Here is a 22485-nt window from a genome sequence, read left to right on the forward strand (position 1 = left end):
CAACCTAGTGAGACCCTGTTTCGAAACAAGAAAAAAAATCAAGCTGGAGGTGTAGCTTGGAGGTAGAATGCCTCTGGGTTCAACCCCCAGTACAAAAAAAGAGAAAAACTGTAGCATGCACAAATATAACAAAATAAATATCATTTTATAATAATGCAGAAAGATCTGAAAAGGGGAAAATATTCTATATACTATTGCAATATCTGGGGAAATACAGGCACTTGGAAATAGCTTTGTACCCTGAAAGGGCCTGATTTTCTACCTGCCCCGTCTATGTGGTGAGCGCCAGCTCCGGGCAGAGGAGGGGCGCCCGGGAGCTGCTGCGGTGCGTGTGAGCAGCTGGGGGCTGCTTGACACCTCCCAGCCCTTGGCCTCCAGGAGGCCTCAGCCTCAGGGGATGGACCCAGTGCTCACCTGTAGGATCCAGCTAGGACGAACCTCCAGTCTGAGATGATGAACTTCTCCTGGATTTGGCCGGCGAATTTCCTGCCTGACTTGGCACAGTACACCTCTCCTTCCACACTCCGGATGGAAATGTTCTGTTGGAAGGAAGATCAGGGCATCACCGATCACATGCTTATGTGGACTGTACCAAGATTCAGACTGGGCTACAGAACAAGTGTGTCCCCCAAATCCTATGTTGAACCCTAATCTCTAGTGTGATGGTATCAGGAGGTGGAGTGTTGGGGTGATTAGGTCATGAGGATGGAGTCCTCATGGAGGGGGTTAGTGCGCTTCTAAAAGAGACCCCAGAAGCCGGGTGTGGTGGCGCACGCTTGTAATCCCAGCATTTGGGAGGCTGAGACCGGAGGATTGCTGTTCACGGACAGCCTCTGCCACTTAGCGAGGCCCTCTGCAACTCAGTGAGACGCGGTTTCAAAATAAAGAATTTAAAAAAATAGGGCAGGGGGTGTAGCTCAGAGGTTGAATGCCCCTGGGTTCGATCCCCAGACCCGCAAATAAATAAATAAATAAATAAATAAATAAATAAATAAATAAAAGAGACCCCAGAGAGCTCCCTCAACTGCCCACCACATGGTGACGCAGTGAGAAGAGTCATTTGGGAACACGGTGTCAGCCCCCACCAAATCCCAACCCTGGGGGCAGCCTGACCGCAGACTTCCCAGCCTCCAATGCGGTGAGAAGTCCTGTGCTCATAAGCTGCCCAGTCTGTGATACTCTGTTATAGCAGCCAGGACAGACTAAGACAACTTGCATTGGAAAAGTTCTGCAAGGATGTTCATCAAGAGGTGAACAACTGTTCTCTCTGGTTGATGGGATTCTGGGCCATATTTATTTTTTCCTTGGCTGAATTTCCTAATTTCTTCGTTGTCCTGGCATTATCTGCCAATGAAAGAAAGGAGAGAGGGTAGAAGTCAAACATGACAGGATGAAAGAGAGGGTTTGCTGCCTATGGAGCATGAAAGGTCTGTCGATTACTGGGGGTCTTGCCTTGGAAGGGGCTTTGATGGCATAAGTCTCTGACCCCAAGCTTATCATAGTGTTGCAGAAGACTCGGTCTCCACCTCCTCAGTTTCCCCCTGATTCCTGAGACAGGATCTCTGGAGGCCGAAATCAGAGACAGGTTTCTTTATTTGCTGTTAAATGGCTCAGTTGACAAATTCTCAGAACTGAACCTTGAGCAAAGGGCTCACATGGTTCTCATACCTTTGGTCTCTTGCTTGGAGAGGGGAGGAGTAAGCTTGAGATTTATTATACCTAGCATAGGCAATGTGCTTAAGTTACATACCATCCCCCGCTCCCTCCAGTCTTTTAACTGACTCTTTCTTTCTTTCTTTTTTTTTTTTTTTTTGCGGGTCTGGGGATGAAACCCAGGGGCATTTGACCTCCAAGCTACACCCCCTGCCTATTTTTTATTCTTTATTTTGAAACCGAGTCTCACTGAGTTGCAGAGGGCCTAAGTAGCTGAGGCTGTCCGCGAACCTCCATCCTCCGGTCTCAGCCTCCCGAATGCTGGGATTACAATCGTGCACCACCATGCTCGGCCTGACGCTTTCTTGTTTACATTAAGGAAATCAAGACTCTGAGTTGCTCAAGGAACAGATCCCTTATCTTTTGGAAGTGTCTGCTCGCTCGCTTGTGGGCAACTAGTGGGAGGGGTTGGGAGACTCTTACTTTTTTCCATCTTAGGTCTAAACTCCTAACAAAATATTTCTAAGACTCTGACTGAGTTTCCTACCTCAAGAGGGGTAGCCTAGTGCAGCCAGCGGGAGCAGCTTTGTGAAGGCCCCAGTGGACCCTGTTCAAAGGAAAGATGTGACCAAATCCCGGGTCTCTGCACCCTTTGCCTCCCAGCAGCACCTGCTGTCCCTCCCTTGGCTGGACCCCTTGGAAGGCTGAGAGATGAAAAGGGGGGATCTGTCTCGGGATTAGGGCTGGGGGAGGTGGTATCCTGCCAGGGTCCCACCAATGGCTGCTGGTGATCATGCAGGCTCTGGGAAGGGCACACCCAAATCTTCCAGCAACTTCTCCGAGCCTCCCTGGGGCTCTTCAAGATGGTGGAAAGAGGGACCAGAGTCCCCCGGTGAGCAGATGACTGTCCGGTGTGTCCATGTGGGCTGTGAAGGTGTGTCCAGCTCCGACTCTCTTGACCTGTTTCAAAAGCCTCCGGCCAGGTAACATCAGGCAGGCCCAGATGTCAGTGGTGCTGGGGCCTAAGGCACCAGGAGAAACCCTGAACTTTGCTCCTTCCAGACAGTGAGGAGGGAGAAGGATGTAGGTTCTCCCAGAGGTTGGTGTGCCTGAGCTGGAGGGGAGTCATCAGAGGAACCCACAGGACCACCCATCAGCTGTTCAGCCACAGGCAGGCATGAAAGCTATGAGTGGTTTTCCACATGACCTGGGGTTTGTGTGACCCATTAAATTCTCAATTCTGAGTTTCTTTTCTCCCTGCCAGAAGAGGGAAATGGGGGATTCAATTAAGTCCAAGAGCGCCAATTTCCTATCGGATCCTGACTTGCAGGTCACCCTACAAGCCACTGGGTTTCCCCAGCTGAAAGGAGGAAAAGATGGGGAATGATACTGCTTATCAGGTATCCATCAAACCTTCACACTTCCCAGGCCCTGTGCATCCAGGTGATGTTAATGGGTTATGAGTGAAGTGATAGAAATCTCTTCCAGGTCAGAGCCTAAGAATATTCCACAGATTCCTCCCACCTTCTTTTTCCCTGTCACTGCTATCTTAAAGGCCATGTATACCTTATAGTGCAGCTATTAGGTAGAGGAAGGCCATGTGACCAACATAAGACTTTGAGCACGAAATCAAACTTCATCATGCTGAGCCATTGAGATGAGGACATTTGTTACTGCAGCAGAGCTTATCTTATCCTGATTGATATGAAAGTACCCTTAGGATTCTCACTGGGGCCCCTACCTTGAGGTGCCTGTCAGAGATCTGGATTTTGTCACACATCTCCTGGAAGAGCTTCACACCGCCCTGGTCCAGGAGCACACAGACGAACACCCCACGCTTGTTGGCTGCCTCTAGAATGTCACAGAAGATCTCCACATCTGTGAACACATCCATCAGGATGGCCAGGACCTGGGCCAGGGCAGAAGTCTCAGTTACCAGAGAAGTCATGGCCAGGCCTGGGGGAGCTGGAGGAGAGAGGGTCAGGGGAGCGGAGGGTCTGACTGGGCAGGGTTCAGGAAGGGAGGGGAAGACCTGGAGTGGAGGTCCTGCCCCAGCCCCTCTTCTTGACCCCTCTGACCATTGCTGATGTGGGACTATAGAGGGGGGACAAGAGGAAGGATAAAAGGGGAGAGCAGGGGGTGAGAGAACAAATATAGCATCTGGATAAGTTCAGAGGGAGAGAAATAAATTGAATGTCATGGACTCTCAGCCATTTGGAGCTAGCAGGCATGGTAGACACCATGAAGTCCTTGCATCCAACAAAATCCCATGTGGACACCTCCTCTTTTTTGGTGCTGGAGACAGAACCGAGGAGCATTCTACCTGTGAGATACACTTCCAGCCCTATATTATTACTTTAAAAAAAAATTTTGAAACAGGGTCTCACTAAGTGGCAGAAGGTTTCACAGATTGCCGTGGCTGGCTGTGAAGCTGCGATCCTCCTCTCTTAGGCTCCCAAGTACTGGGATTACAGGCATGTGCCACCACGCCTGGCCGGAGGCACCATATTTAAGTTCCAGAGGGAACTGTCCCTGTGGGATGGAGAGGAGACCTCCATCTTCAGTCACCGCATCATCTGCCATAGCAGAAACATGTGGAGGGAAGGCTAGGTATCAGTGCAGGGGAGAGATGGCCGTGATCCTGCCAACTTTCACTCCTCCAATCTGACTGTAAGAAATTATTTCTGTTTCCCAATCAGCAAGATTTGGATGGGTGTGCTGCCATCCTCTGATTGGGCATGGTGAGGTCACATGATCAAAGCTCAACCAATGAGAGCACTGAATCCTCTGCTGGCCACAGAGATTGGTGCCGGGTGGTCTACTTATTTTTAAACCACCAACATCTGAGAAGTTCCAAGGCGAGAGAACAGCTCATTGACGGGCCAAGGAGATGCCCGGCACTGCATGGGCCTGATTTTCTGCTCAGTTGCTGTGGGTGTCTGGCCAGGAGAGTGGACTATCAGGCAGGACATCAGAAGAGTTCTGATGTGATCCATTACAATGATGGTTAAATGTCTGCATACATTTATACATATGGCACCAAAGGTTGCCAGGATCTTTTCTCTTTGCTTAAAGAGAACTGCCTCCTCTTCCAAGTCGCTGAGAAAAGAAACAACCCCTCGGCTGGGCGTGGTGGCCCACACTTGTAATCCCCGCGCTTGGGAGGCTGAGACAGGAGGATCGCGCAGGTTCGAAGCCAGCCTCAGCTACTGAGTGAGGCTCTCAGAAACTTAGTGAGACCCTGTTTCCAAATAAAGTATAAAATCGATCTGTAAGTATAGCCCGGAGGTAGAAAGCCTCTGGGTTCCACCCCCAGTACCACCAAAAAAACCAAAAACAAAAACAAAAAAAACCAAAAAAAAAACCAACCCCTCTCTCTGGCAGGTTAGTCAGTCCTTCCACTTCTGTGCCAATGAGTACTTGTTCCCTTGAACTGCGTTAGTGAGCAGGTAATCGACAGATTGGGGGTGGAAATTGCCTGGTGTCCTGATTTAAGGGATGTTCAGAAATAAAGGTGTGCATTGTCTAGGTTTACATTATTATTGTTGTTGTTATTGTTGTTGTTATTGTTGTTGTTGTGCTGGGGATTGAACCTGGGGGCATTCTACCTTTGAGCTACACCCCCATCCCTAATTTATTTTATTTTACTTGAAATAAGGTCTCCCTAGGTTAATGAAAGTCTTACTACTTGCTGAGCCTATCCTCGAACCTGCGATCCTCCTGTTTCAGCCTCCCAAATACTGGGATTATAAGTGTGCACCACCATGTCCAGATTATTTATTATTTTTAAATTTTTTATTATTTTTATTTATTATTTTGTTGAGATCGGCTTTGGGCTGGATTCATTTGACGCCAGTAACTGGTTTAAATCACTTTTCTGCAGTCACCTGGATGGGGGTGCCACCTTTGAAGGTATTGTGGGTTGAACTGGGGTTCCCCCAAAGGATACGTCCTAAAAATATGGCTTTATTTGGGAAAAGGGTTTTTTTTTTTTTTTTTTTTTTTGGCATGTCTGCGGATAGAACCCAGGGGCATTCTACCTCCAGGCTACACTCCCTGCCTTATTTTGTATTCTTTAATTTGAAACAGGTCTCACTAAGTTGCGGAAGGCCTCACTAAGTAGCTGAGGCTGTCCACGTACTGTGATCCTCTGGTCTCGGCCTCCCGAATGCTGGGATTACTAGCGTGCACCACCATACCCGGCTTAGGAAAAGGGTCTTTGCAGATATAGTTTCACCAAGGATCTTAAGGTGAGATCATCCTGGATTCCTCAGTGACCTTAAATCCAGTGACAAGTGTCCTTTTAGGAGATACCAGAAGAGAGACACGGGAGAAGGGGAGGAGACCATGTGGAGACGGAGGTGGAGCCAAGCTGGGCAGCCTTCAGCCAAGAAGCGCCTGGCAGAGGCGAGGTTCTTGAACCTCTGGAAGGAGCACGGCCCGGACAACACCTTGACTGTGGACTTCTGGTTTTTAGAACTGTGAGCGAATACATTTCTGTTGCTCTAAGCCACCGGATGTGTGGCAATTTGTTATAGTAGCTCCAGGAAACTAATACAGGGGGCTCGGCCATGAATCCAGAGGACCAGACATCTCTTAGGAGTTAGGAAATTTTGGCTCCATACAGGGAGCTTCTGGAAGCTAGCAGAGTGACTCGAGCCTCCGTTTCTTTGCCCAAAGAATAGTGCACAATAATGAACATTAGCTCCATAGTTGAGCGGGCTGGGTTCCCCTTTTCGGGCTAAGCAGAGGGCTGAGAAGAAGGAAACCCTTTGTATGACACCTTCCAAGAATGGAGGCTTGGAAGCAGAGCCTGGTAGGCCAACACTAGCAATTCATAGCCAATAAGAGATAGAGGGGTCCAGGCAAGAGGCTGCTGTCTTCTGAGACGGCACCCACATGTCCTGCCATGCAAGAGTGAATCCAGCACCCAGGAGCTCCTCATGGGCTGGGAATCCTGCTGCTAAGGGATGGTGGGGGGCAGGGAAGGAAACAGGAATTAAGTCACGGTGGCCCATAATCCCTGCTGGGGACAGGCATGGGGCACTCAGGACTTAGAGCCCCGCTCCGTCCTCCTACTTTTCCTCCTGCTTGTCTATAGTCTAATGATCTTTTTTATCTTGATTTTGATGATCACCTCCTGCCAGCCATAGGTCCAGCCCATGTAATTCCACAACTCCAGTACCCAGCTTTCCAGGTGGGAGCCAGGGGTGCACATGGCTTTCCAAAGCCACATGGCTCGAAGGTGGTTGGTGTGTCCCTAGGTCCCAGCCCAGAGCTCCATCATTCTGCTCCAGGTCTACCGGAGGGACTCTGATGTCTGTTTGTCTGTCTGTCTACATTGGATATACAGTCTGAGGGAGGGAGGATGAAGAAGAGAGATATTAAAAGAGAGAGAGAGAGAAAGAGAGAGAGGGGGAAATGAGCTGGGTATGGTGGCACACTCTTGTAATCCCGTTACTTAGGAGGCCGAGACAGGAGGATCGCGGGTTCAAAGCCAGCCTTGACAACATAGAGAGGGGCTCCAGAAACCTAATGAGACCCTGTTTTCAAGTAAATAAATAAAAATTGGGCTGAGGGCATAGCTTGGAGGTAAAATGCCTCTAGGTTCAATTCCCAGTACAGAGAGAGAGAGGGAGAGGGAGAGGGAGAGGGAGAGGGAGAGGGAGAGAGAGAGAGAGAGAGAGAGAGAGAGAGAGAGAGAGAGAGAGAGAGAGAGAGAGGATTTCAGTTCCGTTTTTCTGTCAGGAAATACAACCCTGTCTTGTCTTCATACTCTCCATGAGCCCCAGGCTGGCCTGATAAACCTCCCAGACTTTTTGGTCTCAAGACCCCTTCTTCTACACTCAATAAACTATTGGCAGTCGGGAATGGGAGGGGGAAGAGGGAAATTCCTAATGTATATGACATACATTCAGAAACATATCAAAGTCAATCACTAAGCCAAACATGAGAGGGAGAGAGGGCGAGGGAATGGGGCGGGAATTGGGGAAGGGCTAAATGAAGGATGTGTGCATGTGTGCCTCCGCCATCTTGTACTCCATTAACATGTATGGCTTCAATGCACCATAAGAAAAACTACTGACAATCTCAAAGAGTGCTTGTTTATATGGGTTAGAGCTATCAATATTTGCCATATTAGAAACTAAAACCAAGAACTTTTTGAAGCAGTTTTGTTGATTATCTTAAAATATCAATGATCAGTCTGTTACATGAACTATACTTAAAAATATATATATGGTGAGTAGGGTAGCCTTGTTTTACATTTGTGTGTGTGGCACTGGGGATTGAAACCGGGGCGGGGGGGATTATACTACTGAGTTACACTCCAGCCCTAATTTATTTATTTACTTTGTTTAGTTATTTTTGTGGTATTGGGAATTGAACCCAGGGGTGTTCTACCTCTGAGCTACACCCCAGCCCTATTTTATTTTTTTAAATTTTGGAACAGGGTCTCACTATGTTGCCAAGGGCCTCGCTAAGTTCCTGAGGCTGGCTGCAAACCTATGATCCTCTTGTCTCGGCCTCCCAAGTGCTGGGATTCCAAGCATGTGCCACCACACCTGGCTTTATTTTTTATTTTGAAACTGGGTTTCACTAAATTGCTGAAGTCTTGCTAAATTACTTGAGATTCTCCTGTCTCAGCCTCCCAAATACTGAGATCATCATAGGCATGTGTCACCAAGCTCGGTTCTTGTCTTACATTTATGTGATGTGGAGTGTGTGTGTGTGTGTGTGTGTGTGTGTGTGTGTGTGTGTGTGTGTATTCAGTGTTGAGTATCAAACCCAGGGCCTGAAGCATGCTAAGCTGGCACTCTACCACTGAACTACACCCTAGCCCCTTATCTTCCGTTTCTGGACTGCGGCTTCTTTGATGTCCTGCATCAGTCTGCTGAGATGTGTCTTCTGGGTGGAAGTATATGAAGAGAATCCAGCCTCACACAGATAAGAGATTCGACCCTGCAGAACCTCGCCCTCATGGGACCCATGTATGGCCTCAGGGACCCACAGGGACTTGCTTGGGGGCTCTGCTTCCTGCTCTGGTCCGGTGGATAACACCCACTGCACAAATGGATTCTGGGGCCGCAGAGTCGGAGGGGGCTGCCTTGCCAGTGGGCTGCAGGGCGAGGGGTTGTGTTTCACACAAGCCCTGACTGGCCTCTCCCTAGGGGGTCTCACCCACCCAGGAGCTGCGATGGCTGAGCGTTGAGGGTATACCCGTCCCACCCCTCGGGACAGAGCTAGATGTCACACATGAAGACAGAGATCGCACGCCTCGGCCTCTGGAGCCAGAGGGACCTCAGTCCATCATGGGAGCTGAGGCCTGGGAGATGGAGGGATTCAGAGGTGATACAGGCACCTGGGCGGCCCAGGGTCCTGGCTGTCTGCCCGGGCCCATGTATCAACGCCCTGTCACAGAAACACGGAACTCTGCTCAAAAGCAGCCCCGTGACATAGAAGCTGCCCCACCCCTCGCTCCCTTCCCCTGAACTTTCCAGAACTCCACTCCTTCCACCCCCTCTACCTGTAGCCTCCCAACCTCTAGACACCCAGAATTGACCCTGGAAGGAGGTTCAGTCCTGAGCCTGGAACCCTCACAAAACACGAGCTTAAATATCAGCATGCACCTTCCTGAGTCAATTTGGGTGACATGAAATAATTCTAGTGACAAAAAGAAAGACAGAGGACACATCTGATGAGCTTTACAGATTCCTGCCTCAGCCCCACTGCCACTTCGGGATGTAGAGGTGGGCATCCAAAGCCATGGTCATTTTGTGCACCTGGGTAGGATGGGACCTTGCACTGCAAAGTCCCTCCAGCCATTCCCCAGCTGACAGAGGCAGCCACCCAGTGGGCCCCCTGGAGGACCCAAGCCCCAAGCCATCATAGTGCCTGAAATCCCATCAGCCCTGCTCTGGTCTCAAAGGACTTTTCTAGAGTCTCATTAAAATATGGGGACAAGGCTGGGCGTGGTGGCGCAAGCTTGTAATCCTCATGCTTGGGAGACTGAGACGTGAGGATCGCATAGGTTCGAAGCCAGCCTCAGCTACTTAGTGAGGCTTTCAACAACTTAGTGAGACCCTGTTTCCAAATAAAATATAAAATAGGTCTGGGAGTATAGAAAGCCCCTGGGTCCCACCCCTAGCACCACCAAAATAAAATAAAATAATAAAATATGGTTGCAGGGGAAACCTTCTCAGCCTCTCACCCCTTCATCTGCACGACCGCTAGCCAGATCCAGGTACCAAACATCACCTGTGGCCAGGCAGGTCTAAGCAGAGTCAGAGCACAGAGGGCCTCCGTGGAGCGCTCCTTGTGGAACAAAGAGGTGGGTGCCTAACTAACACAGCCTGGGGGTTCAGGCAGGTTTTCCCTGGGAAGGAACTGCAGGAGTCAGGTGAAAAGCAGAGAAGGTGAGGGGTGTCAGGGAAGACCTTAAGTCCTAGCTGGGTGGGCGGAGACTGGAGACTCAGCAGGGCACTGAGTGTGGGGCTGTGAGCCCTGTGTAGGAGTCTCCCCTTCCCCCTGTAAACACCTGGGAGGCGCAGATGTCTTTAAGATAGATTTGTAGTATAGTAGAGGGCTCTGCTGCTGCACCCAGACCCTGTGGTTTGGGATTCAGATTCAAGGAAAGAGCCAGGTGCCGAGTTCCAGGGATGAATGGCGTTGGCCTGTGCCAGGTGGTGCCAGGTGGGTCCATTCTAAGCCCCAATCACCTGCACTCTGTCCCTGTGAGCAGGATGTGCCCCTCTCCCTGCCCCGCTCCTCCCGCCACCGCCACATCCATCGCTACCTGGCTGGTCCGGCCAATGCAGCGGCGGACCATGTCTCTGATGTTGCTGTGCTTGTCCGTCTGGAAGTACACTGTGGCGCTGGACTTCTCCTTCAGGTAGGGCTTCTCGGCCGAGGCCCAGGTGAGCAGCAGGGCTGGCTCGGTGCCCTCTGAGGCCACGGGGAAGTAGGTCCCGGACTGCAGGGAGCAGGAGTCGAGTCCCTTGGGGGCTGCCTCGGCCCCTCCTGCAGCATCTGGGGCCCTGGGGCGCTCCTTGGCCTGGGCCTGGATGTACTGGGCTTCCACCGAGGACAGGAAGTCCACCTCCCCTTCCTGGCTGAGCGCCCGCCTGTAGGCCTCGAGCCCCCCATCCAAGAGAGCATCTGTGGCCACCCGCGCACTCTCGTTGTCGCTGAAGTCAGCCCTGGCCGGCCGGACCCACTGGTTTTTGACATCTTCCAGGCGTTTCTGGATCTTGCCCACGTGCCTTGACCGGCTCATGTTGTCCTGTTTTTCCGTTGTGGAGGGAGAGGCCAGCACTGAAGCTTTTCCAGATGTGGGGCACACGGGCCACGCTACAGAGGAGCGGGGCTCCTCGCACCCCTGGGAGGCCACCTGCTCCCTGGGCTGGTGCAGCGAACCTGCCACCCCTCCACTCCCCGGGAAGAGTGACTTACCACTGTCCCAAACAATGCTTCTCAGGGATCCTCACCCGCAGCAGAGGGATTGGCTTATCTCTGAGGGACACCACCCTGCCTGCCGGCCACAGGGCTGGCTCGGTCCCGCCTTAGCACAGTCAGCCATGGGATATTTCCTCTCCTCCAGCCGCAGGCCCAGCCGGCTTTCCCGCTGGGTTGCACAACTCCCTGGGCCTGAAGACCTTCGTCACAAAGGGAGCCGCCCCCCAGCACCACAAGGCCTTCTGACACCTGGGCCCCAAAGAGGCTGGGCCCCAGAGAGAAGGGCCCATGGCTGTGTTCTACTTCTGCCGCTGATTAATGCAGAGACAAAAATTTCCCTGGGGGAAAGATACAGGGACTGTGGTGAGACCTGGGGGGAGGAAAAGGACTGCAGGCCAGGGAGATCTGTCCCCCAGGTGTCCCTACCTTTATAACACCCAGAGCCCACCCTCCCTGCTGTGGAAGGGTGTACCTCCTGTCTCTGCCTCGGGGTTTGTACTGTCACATTTGCAAGTCCCCTAACGGGTCCAGGTCTTGGCCAATGCTGACCTGCTGAAGTGGCTGCTTGGATATGATCTGGAGAAGAGACAGGGACTGTGTCCTGGCCCAGGCACCCACGGGATCTTCTTGGGACTGGTGGAGGGGGAGACGGTGCATGTGAATGAATTATGGGAACTCAGTTCTGAAAGAAATAACCACATTTTCTGTTCTGATCAGGTCAGGACCTGACAAGGGAATGAAACATCAGGAATCCGACCATATTGGGTTGGGTTCTGTGCCCGAGATCGGAGCACTGGTCGCTGGGGATTCCAAGAAGCACTGAGCAGGGTTGGTGAGTGCGAGACAAGAGGACAAGGAGCTGGTCCACGGCAGGTTGCTGAGTAAGTCAGACCGTGGCCATTGGGGGCCCACAGACATGGGGGGGGACATCCGGGGCTCAATCCTATGGGAGCCCCTGCGTGATGGGGTGGAACATACCTCAGAGTTTCCCTAGCCAAAGGTAAGCACGCTGCCCGCCCTCATCACTTTCATTACTGGTGGAAGCTGCTCGCTGCCCGCCCTCATCACTTTCATTACTGGTGGAAGCTGCTCGGGCCACTAATGCCCAGCACTCTGGCCTGCCTGCGAAGTCACCCTACAGCCCTGGAGCTGGAGCAAGCCTGAAGAGGCAGGGTGAATGAATGACAGGAAGCTGTGCTTCCAGGAAGAGACAATAGTGGGAGTGGCAAGGACTCAGGTTTAAAAACAAGTTCCCACAATACCTGCAAAGAAAACTAGGATGTGTGTCCTCCAAAGAGCCTACATACAGTGAGAGTGGATTCTGGGGGGAGGGCATAGCTTTTCTTTGGAGGAAAATAGCTCTAGGCACCTGTAACCCTACAAAGCCGTGCCCTATCTGGCTTCGGTTCAGTAGAGCTGCAGTGTTGTTTAAAGTGCAATCAGAAGAGAGAAAAGTAACTTATTAATTTTTTATTTTTTAGGCTTTTAAAAAATCGGTGCATTGTGATTGCACATGATAGTGAGATTCATAGTGATAACATTCCTATACACATATAACATTATTTCATCTGTTCCTTCCCAAAAAAAGTAATTTAAAAGGAATTTACTTTCCTCTTTTGAGAAACATGGAAAGGTTCCAGTTCACAATCTCAAACAAACCTCCCTTTGTTCCATGCTCTCTCCTCCCTCCAGTCCCTACAGCCTGGAGGAGGACAAGCCCAGTGTCCTCTCCCTCCACTCCTCGGCTCTCTGCCGGCTTCCATCTTCTGTCCTTTCTTGCTCATGGAGGTTGACTTGATCTCACCTCCACAGCCTCCTCCCTCCCCCCTGGTCTAGTCTGTGTCCTCCTCAGTCATTCCCTGGTTCTGTCCAGTGCAACAGACCTGGGTAAGGGGTAATGATTCACAGGATTTGTTCCAGTTCATGCCAGGATTCAAAACTGTTCACAGCTCCCTGTTGCCTGAGAGTTAAGTACCAAGTCCTGAGCCTAGAGCCGGAGACTCTGCCCAGAATGACCCCCCTATGAACATGGCAGCCTGACCTTTATCCCACTTATCCATCACTGAGGACTTGCTGTACTGAGGGAAAGATATATTATTGGGTTCCATTTAAAAAGAAAAAAAAAAAAAAAGGAAACCAAGACACAGAGAGGTTGAGTGAACTTGCCTAAGATCACACAACTACTCAATGGTGTAGCCCAGGCACTGGAATTCAGAGTGAACTTCTACTATGCCGGGCTACTATGGAGGGCTTCCCCTCCATCTTCATTTCTGATATGGTTAGGAAATGTCTCCTGAAGAGCTTGTATATTGATGTTCAGAGGATTAATTGAATCAGGACGGTTCTGATCTCATCATTGTAATGGATTTACTGGGTGGTAACCTAGGCAGGTAGAATGTGACTGGTGAGAGTGGGTCACTGGGGGTGTGGCCTCGGGGGCTGTCACCATCAATATTCTCACTGCTATAACCAAAACAACTGATCACACAACTTAGAGAAAGGAAGATTTACTTCCTCACTTCTTTTTTTCTTTTTTGGAGATCCCAGAGTTCAGCCTAGGTCAGGTTGATCTGTGGCTATCAGGGCATGGCAGTAGGCAGTATAGCAAGGGGGAGAGCAAGGGTCTGCTCTAACATCACAGAAACTGAAAGTAAGAAAGTACAGACAAGTGAGAGAATTCAAAGACAAAAGCACAGTCCCTAAAGCCACATCCCAGGGACCCACCTTCTCCAGTAACATCCCACTTTCCTAGGTTATGACCCAGTAAATCCATAACAATGGATTCATATACTGATGAGATTATAACTCTCATGATTTAATTACATCAACCCTGAACATTAATTTACATGAAATTCTCAGGGAACATACTATATCTAACCATAACAGGGACTAGAGACATTCTTATGAACATCCTTTACTAGCTCTCTCTCTTTCTAGTCTCTGTGATGTGAGAGCAGAGTTCTCTCCATGTCTCTCTCTCTCTCTCTCTCTCTCTCTCTCTCTCTCTCTCTCTCTCTCTCTCCTCTCCCTCTCCCTCTCCCTCTCCCTCTCCCTCTCCCTCTCCCTCACTTCTCCTCACTCCATGTCCTGAACTCCACAGACTTTACCTGGCCTGAACATGGACTGAACCCCTGAAATCTTAAGAACTGTGAGCAAATGTATGTTGTTGTGGTCAGGGTTTTGTTTTTTTTTTTTTTTTTTTTTCACAGCAATGAGAATGCTTACTAAATTCCCTTGCTATTCCCAGAGGATCTAGAATTAGTGTAGGGGAAAGAAAGAGAAAAAGTGAATGTATATCACTCTTACTTGGCTCCAATGTTCTCTGTTATATGAATAAATGATTGAGGGTTTCCTGAGATGGGGGGTTGGTATCTTTCTGGCCTATAGGGATCGTTATCTCCAACCACATAGCATTACCACCCTGGCAGGCAATGCTAGTTGATCACAGAACTCTTTCTCAGTGAGGTAAAAACTATCCCCTCACTGTACTTCATAGGGATCAAAGAGAAGCCTTCACTTGTAATCTACAAGCCCTAAGTTAATGAATGAGGAGGTTGTAGCCCAGAAAAAGGCGACTGTTGTCAAAGTCACCCGATGACCAGTGCCTGTCGTCAGCTGAGGTCCTCGTTCCTCTTCTGCAGCCCAGCCCAGAGAGAGCTGTCATTCCTGCTGGGACTGCTGGTGCAATAAACTTCCTCACCAGGGATTATACTTATGAACCAGGAAGTCTGGACGGCTGTGGAGCCTCACGTTCACGCACTGAGGAATCCTCACTGACGAATCCTCAGTTCCAGGCACTGTGGATGATGGGGACTCCGTGTCCCCTCTTCCTTCCCGTGGCCACCTGAGGAATGATGGTCTCCTGCTCCTGAGACCATCCAGCAACTGAGGAAAGAAAGTGCAGCTGGTGCCTCTGAGCAACTGCATGGGGTGGGGCTTCCTGAGAATCCCGTGGGTCTGTGGCAGTGCTTCTTGACGGCCCCACACCCAGGGAACACCTGGCATTTGGGGTTCTCATTCCTAGGGGAATTGTTGTATTAGTGGGAGGGACTAATAACAGTTGTATTATGCTGCTGCCTGTTATGATGCACAGATAGAAAACTAACAGGCCAAGAATACCGATGGCTCTGAGGCTGAGGAGCGGGGTCTGGGCCAGGCCCTAGAGGATGACTGACCTTCGTCCAGCGATGGTCAGCACATGGGAACCTCAGCCCCTGCCACCTACCTCTGAGCTACACCCTTAGCCCTTTTTATTTTTTTTATATTGAAGTAGATCTAAGTTGCCAAGACTGGCTTTGAACCTGTGATCTTTCTATCTCAGCCTTCCAAGTACTGGGATTGTAGGCCTGTACCACTGCGCCCACCAGCATCCCATTTTTTTTTTTTTTTGGAACTGGGGATTGAACCCAGGGGTGTCCTACCTCTGAGCTACACTCCCCAGCCCTATTCTTTACTTTAAAACAGGTTCTCATTAAGTTGCAGAGGGCCTCACGAAGCAGCTGAGGCTGGCTGCGAACCTGTGATCCTCCTTAGCTCCCAAGTACTGGGGTTACAAGTGTGTGCCGCCACACTTGGCTGCCATCCCGATGTATTCAACTTTTCTCAGCATCCATGGCCTATCCCAAATTCCACCCATACAAGGGAGTTTTTCTCAAAAATTCCTAAGCAGCTGTAATTGCTCCTCCTCAGCCTGTAAGGTGCTTGGGAACTTACCTTGATTGATACTCTAGTAGTTATGGGTGTTCTGCCTCATTCCCCCTGCTTTTAACTCCTTGAGGGGGATAATGTCACAGACCCACAGGAGCTCTGGCGTCAGGCATAGGTGGGCTCGGCCCATGCCTACGCTGCGGTGTGGCCCTGTGGGTGACCTGGAGGACCCTGCTGAGCTGCGCTTTCCCCAGCTGACATGTACAGAATGTGTCCTGTGCTCTCGGCACCATCTGAAGTGCTTCACACACATAACTCATTTTACCCACACCCTCTGAAAAGTGCTCTTACCATTTCGGTCTCAGATTTAACTTAGATCTATTTTAATATAAAAAATAAAAAGGGCTGAGGATGGTGAACAGCAGGCAAAGGTAACAGTGAAGAACAGGGGTGTCCAAGGGCGAGGGTCTGGCTGAGAGAGAGCCAGTGTTTCTCCCGGGCTTTTGACATCCTTGATGTTAGACTGCATATGCAATTTTACTTATTTCTTTCTTTACTGCAGTGCTGGGGAGCCAACCCAGGGCCTCAGGCATGCTAGGCAAGTGCTCTACTGCTCAGCTACGCTCCCTGCTTGCTTTATCTTTTGTTTAGCGTTTCTCAAGAATGTATTCTTTTTCTTTTTTTTTTTTTTCTTCTATTTTTTGCAGTACAGGGGATTGAACCCAGGGGCATTCTACCTCCAAGTTACACTCCCAGCCCAATTTTTTTTCTTTATTTGGAAACAGGGTTTCACTAAGTTGCAGAGGGCCTCCCTAAGTCCCTGAGGCTGGCCATGAACCTGCAAACCTCTTGTCTCAGCCTCTCAAGTACTGGGATTACAAGTGTTCAACACCATGCCCGACTTTTTTGTATCATTCAAAAACCACACACCTTCCCCTCTGAGAATTGAGTAATTGAGTCCTTAAAGCTGCTGGGTGTCAGTGGTGGGGACAGGGCTTGAGTGTCCGAGAGCAGGTGTTGGAGCCCTAGGGCAGGAGGGCATGGAGGTATCTCAGAGGGCACAGTTGGAATCCACGCAGGGCAAGGAGGGTGTCCACGCAGAGACAAAACAGGTGTCAGAACCCAAGCTGGGAGAGGAGGGAGGTAGGATGGCACATGGTGCATTGATCAAATAAGAAAATGTATCAAGCATGATGGAAACGGAGTTCTTCCTGTTAGAACAAGGACATTCAAATACAGAAAGAGGCATGGTATAGGGGCACAATTTGTACTTGGGAGGCCAAGATAGAGGCTCACAAAGTTGGCGGCCAGCCTTGGTAACTTAGTGAGACCTTGTTTCAAATAATGAATAAAGCCAGGCATAGTGGTGCACATTTGTAATCCCAGTACTTGGGAGGCGGAGACAGGAGGATCACAGGTTTGAAGCCAGTCTTAGCTACTTAGTGAGGCCCTCTGCAGCTTAGTGAGACCCTGTTTCAAAATAAAGAATAAATAGTAGGTCTGGGGGTGTAGCTTGGAGGTAGAATGCCTCTGGGTCAATCCCTAGCACCACACACACACACACACAAAAAAAAAAAATAGGGCTGGTAGAAAGCTTGGAGGTAGAATGTCCCTCGGTTCAATCCCCAGTGCTGCAAACAAAACAAAACAAAACAAAAACAGAAGCCGGGCGTGGTGGCGCACGCTTGTAATCCCCGCGCTTGGGAGGCGGAGACAGGAGGATCGCGCAGGTTCGAAGCCAGCCGCGCTGGCGTAAGAGACCCTGTTTCAAAAATATAAAATAGGTCTGGGAGCGTAGCCCGGAGGTAGAAGGGCTTCCAGGAACCCCAGTACCACCACCAAAAAAAAAAAAAAAAAAAAAACAAAAAAAAACAGAAAGAGCAGAAACCAAAACAGACTGATCAGTGTTGAATGTGAATGAGAGATAGGCACTAGTTTGAACTCATAATTTTCAATATAGATAGACAAGTTTAGAAGTTTAAAAATAAATTCCAATTATATAGAAATTATAAATAAAAATAATAGCAAATATACGAAATATATGATATAAAGTGTAAACATATTCTGCAAATACGTGTATTTCTTGTTCTGTTCCTCTGGCAGTGATGTTCTAACAGGGAGGTGCACACCCTGTCCGGGGCTTCTTGGAGAAATGGCTGCCTTCACGTCTGGGGCAGGGAGGGTACACCCTGATCCTGGAACATCTTGTGCCAGAAAATAGGAAAGAGCCCAAAGAATGATGAGAACATGTCAAAAAGGCTCAGAAGCCGACTTCAAAGGGCTCCTGCCTGCCAAACCTGGAATAATTCGTGCATCAAAATAATGGGATAAAAGGATTATAATGCATTAACTAAAGTAGGAAACCACGAGTCTATGCTGACACAAAGAAATACATACCTTGAAAGTTTCAGGGGGAATGGAATATTTAAGTAGTTTTAGATCCATGGCCCATAAAATACTTAGTCATTACAAAGGAGACCAAGAGTGTCGAGGAGGGAGCAGCTTCTGGGAGCCTCTTTTGATTAGTAGATCAAGGGGATTCTCAACCATTACGGGACAAACTAAAAAACCTTGAGCCACCTGATAGAACAAAACGAGGCGATCACACACCCGCTTCCCTGATATTCCTGGCAAAGATGCCTGACCTGAGTTGAATTAGGAGGGATGGCAGACAAAACCAAGCACGGCGACTTCTACAAAGTAAGTACCTCTCATCTCAAAATATATCAAAGCCAGGGAAGTCGACTATTCCAGACTGAAGGAGACCAAAGAGTCTGGCTAACTAAACATGACATGGAGATTCTGAACTGGACTTTTCTGCTATCAAAGATGATTGGGAGCCAGGCATGATGGTACCCGCTTGTAATCCCAGTACTTGGGAGGCTGAGATAGGAGGATCTGGGTTCAAGGCCAGCCTCAGCTACTTAGCGAGGCCTTCTGCAACTTAGTGAGACCCTGTTTCAAATTAAAAAAATAAAAAATAAAAAATAGGACTGGGGGTGTAGCTCCGAGGTAGAATGTCCCTGGGTTCCATCCCCAGTACCGCAAGCAAAAAACCAAACAGACAAACAAACAAAAAAAATGGATTCAGACTGTTGGCAAAACTTGTACAGGACCTGAGGAGCCAAGGTAGTAATTAATCACTGCTGACATCCTGATTTCCATGGCTGAGTTGCAGTTTGTGGGAGAGAGTCCTGGCTTGCAGGACACACACAGAAAACATTGTGGTGATGGTAGTTTCTTCCGACAGCTTCCTCGGTAGTTCAGAAGAAAAGGCATTTTTATACTGTTTCAATAAGCTTTTTTTTTTTTTTTTTTTTTTTTTTTTTTTAGGTACTGGGGATGGAACCCAGGGGCATTCTACCTCAGAGCTATACCCCCAGCCCTATTTTTTATTCCTTATTTTGAAACAGGTTCTCAATGAGTTGCAAAGGACCTCACTAAGTAGTAGCTGAGGCTGTCCTCAAACCACGATTCTCCTTTTTCACGCTCCCAAATGCTGGATTACAAACGTGCATCGCCATGCCCGGGTTCAATAAGCTTTTGGATTTAAAAAGAGTATTTTAGCTGGGCATGGTGGCACATGCTTGTAATCCCAGTACTTGGGAGGCTGAGACAGGAGGATTGCAGGTTTGCAGCCAGCCTGAGCTACTTAGTGAGGTCCTCTGCAACTTAGTGAGACCCTGTTTCAAAATAAAGAATAAAAAATAGGGCTTGAGGTGTTGCTTGGAGGTAGAATGTCCCCGAGTTCAATCCCCAGTACCAAAAAAAAAAAGTGTTTTAGGCTGGGCGGGTGGGCAGGGTGGCACACGAGATAGCAGGATTACAGGTTCAAGACCAGCTTCAGCAATTTAGCAAGACTCTTAGCAACTTAATGAGACCCTGTTTCAATATAACGGAGGGGTGGCTGGGGTTATAGCTAGAGGTAGAATGCCTCTGGGTTCAATCCTTAGTACCACAAAATAGATAAATAGATGAATAAACAAATAAACTACTTTAGGTGATCCCACAAGAAGGAAAGTATCGGACAGACTCAGAGTAGGGGACAGTGTATAAGGCAACGGGGTGATGGGATGGCAGCAAGGACCCAGGGGAGCAGGTGTCCCTGACACATCTACTCTGTCTTCTACGGTTCTACAGATGAGGATAGTGAGGCATAGGGAGATTACATACATTCCTCAAGGGCCCAGCGGCAGAGACATGACTGGATTTTTCTTCAAAGAGCTTGCTCCTAGCTGGGCATGGTGGTACATACCTGTAATCCCAGTATTTGGGAGACTGAGACAAGAGGATGGCAGGTTGAGGCCAGCCTCAACCATATAATCGAGACGCCCAGCAACCTGTTTTAAAACAAAAAATAAAAAGGGCTGGGGGTGTTACTCAGAGATAGAATGACTTTAGGGTCGATCCCTAGTAACACACACACACCACACACACACACACACACACACACACACACACACACACACACACACACACTGCTCTTGTCTGAAATCGTGTTTTGTCCTTGCTAATTGAAGGGAGAATCCTCTCCTTTAGATCATGAGTGATTTGGGCTGGGCGTGGGGGGCAGGCGAGTCCCAGCCTGGTTTCTTGGCACCCCGGTTCCCATCCCAGTTAGGGCACTAAACCTGTGCACACTAGGAGAATAAACAGCCACAGGCTCCCAAGGAGGACGCCTGCTAACAGTGATAGAGGAACATCCGGGCGGCCTCAGGGCTTGTGCTGGGGCAGCCAGGGCCCGAGGGCTGTGGGCAGGACCTGGAGGAACGGGTGCCTGTTTGGCCTCAGGAGCACCCTCTCCCCTCTGCCTCCCCATCAAAGCCTGAAGCAGCAAGAAAATTGTAGAGTCTCATTACTCTGTGACCTGAGAAGTGCAATTAAGTTGAAAATTAGTCGGCATAATTAATTAGACAGGTAAATAGCTCCCTGTCAACACCAATCAATCCTTTCTACACGAGATCTGCTCAGTGAAGGCAGGGCAGGGCGATGTGTTCTGGCAGCTGCTCTTGCTGGCGGGTGAGGGTAGAAGGTGGGGGCCGGAACAGACCGGGGTGTATGGCCAGGTACCCCAAACCCTGCCCACCTGCAAGCCTTCCATGATTGATTTTTTGGGAGCAGCTTCTCCGGGACCATCCTCAGTAATTCCATTCTTAGCACCCATCGGGGTCACAGCTTAATTCCCAGGGTCCCCAGCGCCACAGTCCTTTGCTCTCTTAAGTTTCCTACCTCAGAGTCCACAGTCCATTGCTGGAGATTTCTGACATGCATCAAAAACCATGGGAGTTCCTATATCTGGCTAGTAAATTTACAGAAGCTGTTAAAACCTTAAGGTATAACTTACACGCAGTGAAACTTGCCCTTGGTAGCGCACAGCTCTGTGAGTTTTGTGAAAGACAGATGTATAGCCAAGGCCACAGTCAAGATGTGGAGCTTCCATCACTGCAGGGAACTCCGCAGGCTCTGGCAAGTCAGCGCTTGCCCCATTCGCGGCCCCTGAAGTCGCGCCTGTCCCCGATGTTATATAGAGTCATACAGGTTAAGCCTTCTGAGCCTGGCTTGTTTTGCTCCGCATAACACACTTACCTGTGGTTATTTCCTTTGTTGTTGTATTTGTTTTATGCAGATACCAGCAAAAGCCACGCTCTCTCGGCATCTGCATTTTCGCAGTTAATAGGCAATATCTCAAAGTGAGAAATAAGCCCCGAGAGAAGGTGTGCTCGCTGGTCAAAAGCATCTTTCCACTTCTAGATATTCTTGCATAACTATTATTCTTCTAGTATTCTTTTAACTCCCTATACGAATTGCTCCAGTGATGTGAAATTAGAGCTATGAATGAAATTGAGTCTGTGGAAATAAATTTTCTAATAATTTGTCTAAACGTCCTTGGCTTTGCTCAATAGTAATGAAAAGACTGGCCAGAATTCAGGTACTGTGATAAGCACCCCAGCTGCAGCAATCACAAATGGCCTCCGACCTTCATCACTATCCATTAACTCCGGCAAAGTAGCTCAGTTCAAAGTAACTGTTTACCCTTGAAATCCTGCCTAGAGACAGAGAAGAACCTTGTGTGTGACCTTAAAGCAATTTAGTTGATAAACAACTTAGCTGCCCAAATACAATAGACCCAAAGAAAAAGACTGTTGACTGACCGCATAGTTAGAAATGAATATGACTAAATAAAGGACAGACGTTCTAAATATATATGTATGAAGGAAAGGAAATACCGTAAGAGTAAGAAAAGCATTTTTGCACGAAGAAGAACTTATCATAAGAAAGTCCCAACTGGGAAAGAAAGGAATTAGAAAGTTAGAAGCAGGCTGCAGAGAGTTTGTGACAGGGAAGTGGATTATTAAAGATGAATAGGCTTTTAATAGGCTTGTTGTCTAAAGAAGAGTGCTCAGCAGTTAAGGAAATACATCTGACAATTAGAACTAAGAACCTTGTGGTGTTGTTTGTGATATTTTGTCTGCCAAACTGTGTTGTGAGTATGCTTAAGCTTTCAGATTTAGAAGATAAGGTACCAACACCTGAAGAAACTCCATCACATCCACCTGAATCACCACATCTCCCCACACTTGCTATATGAACTGAGCCCAAAAGATGGAAAGTTCCAGGAAAAGTTAAAGAAGATTCCCCGAGAAGCTCCCAAGCCTTGACTATTCTGGGAGGCTGCCACCTGGAACTGCTTATCTGCAAGACCTTGGAGAGGAACAGGAGTTAATTCTTCGA

At 48.9% G+C, this 22485-nt stretch overlaps 1 protein-coding gene across 1 annotated transcript; it reads right to left on the minus strand.

Annotated features, from left to right (window-relative positions):
• Positions 1-410: 410 nt before the first annotated feature.
• FAM83A (family with sequence similarity 83 member A) lies at positions 411-10927 on the minus strand (the record flags this gene model as incomplete). Its single annotated transcript, XM_080693745.1, has 3 exons — positions 411-539; positions 3395-3562; positions 10448-10927. 3 exons carry the CDS (start codon positions 10925-10927, stop codon positions 411-413), a joined length of 777 nt encoding a protein of 258 aa, XP_080549871.1.
• Between the last annotated feature and the right edge of the window lie 11558 nt (positions 10928-22485).

This window comes from Muscardinus avellanarius, assembly GCF_963383645.1.
Source record: "Muscardinus avellanarius genome assembly, chromosome: 4".
NCBI lineage: Eukaryota > Metazoa > Chordata > Mammalia > Rodentia > Gliridae > Muscardinus > Muscardinus avellanarius.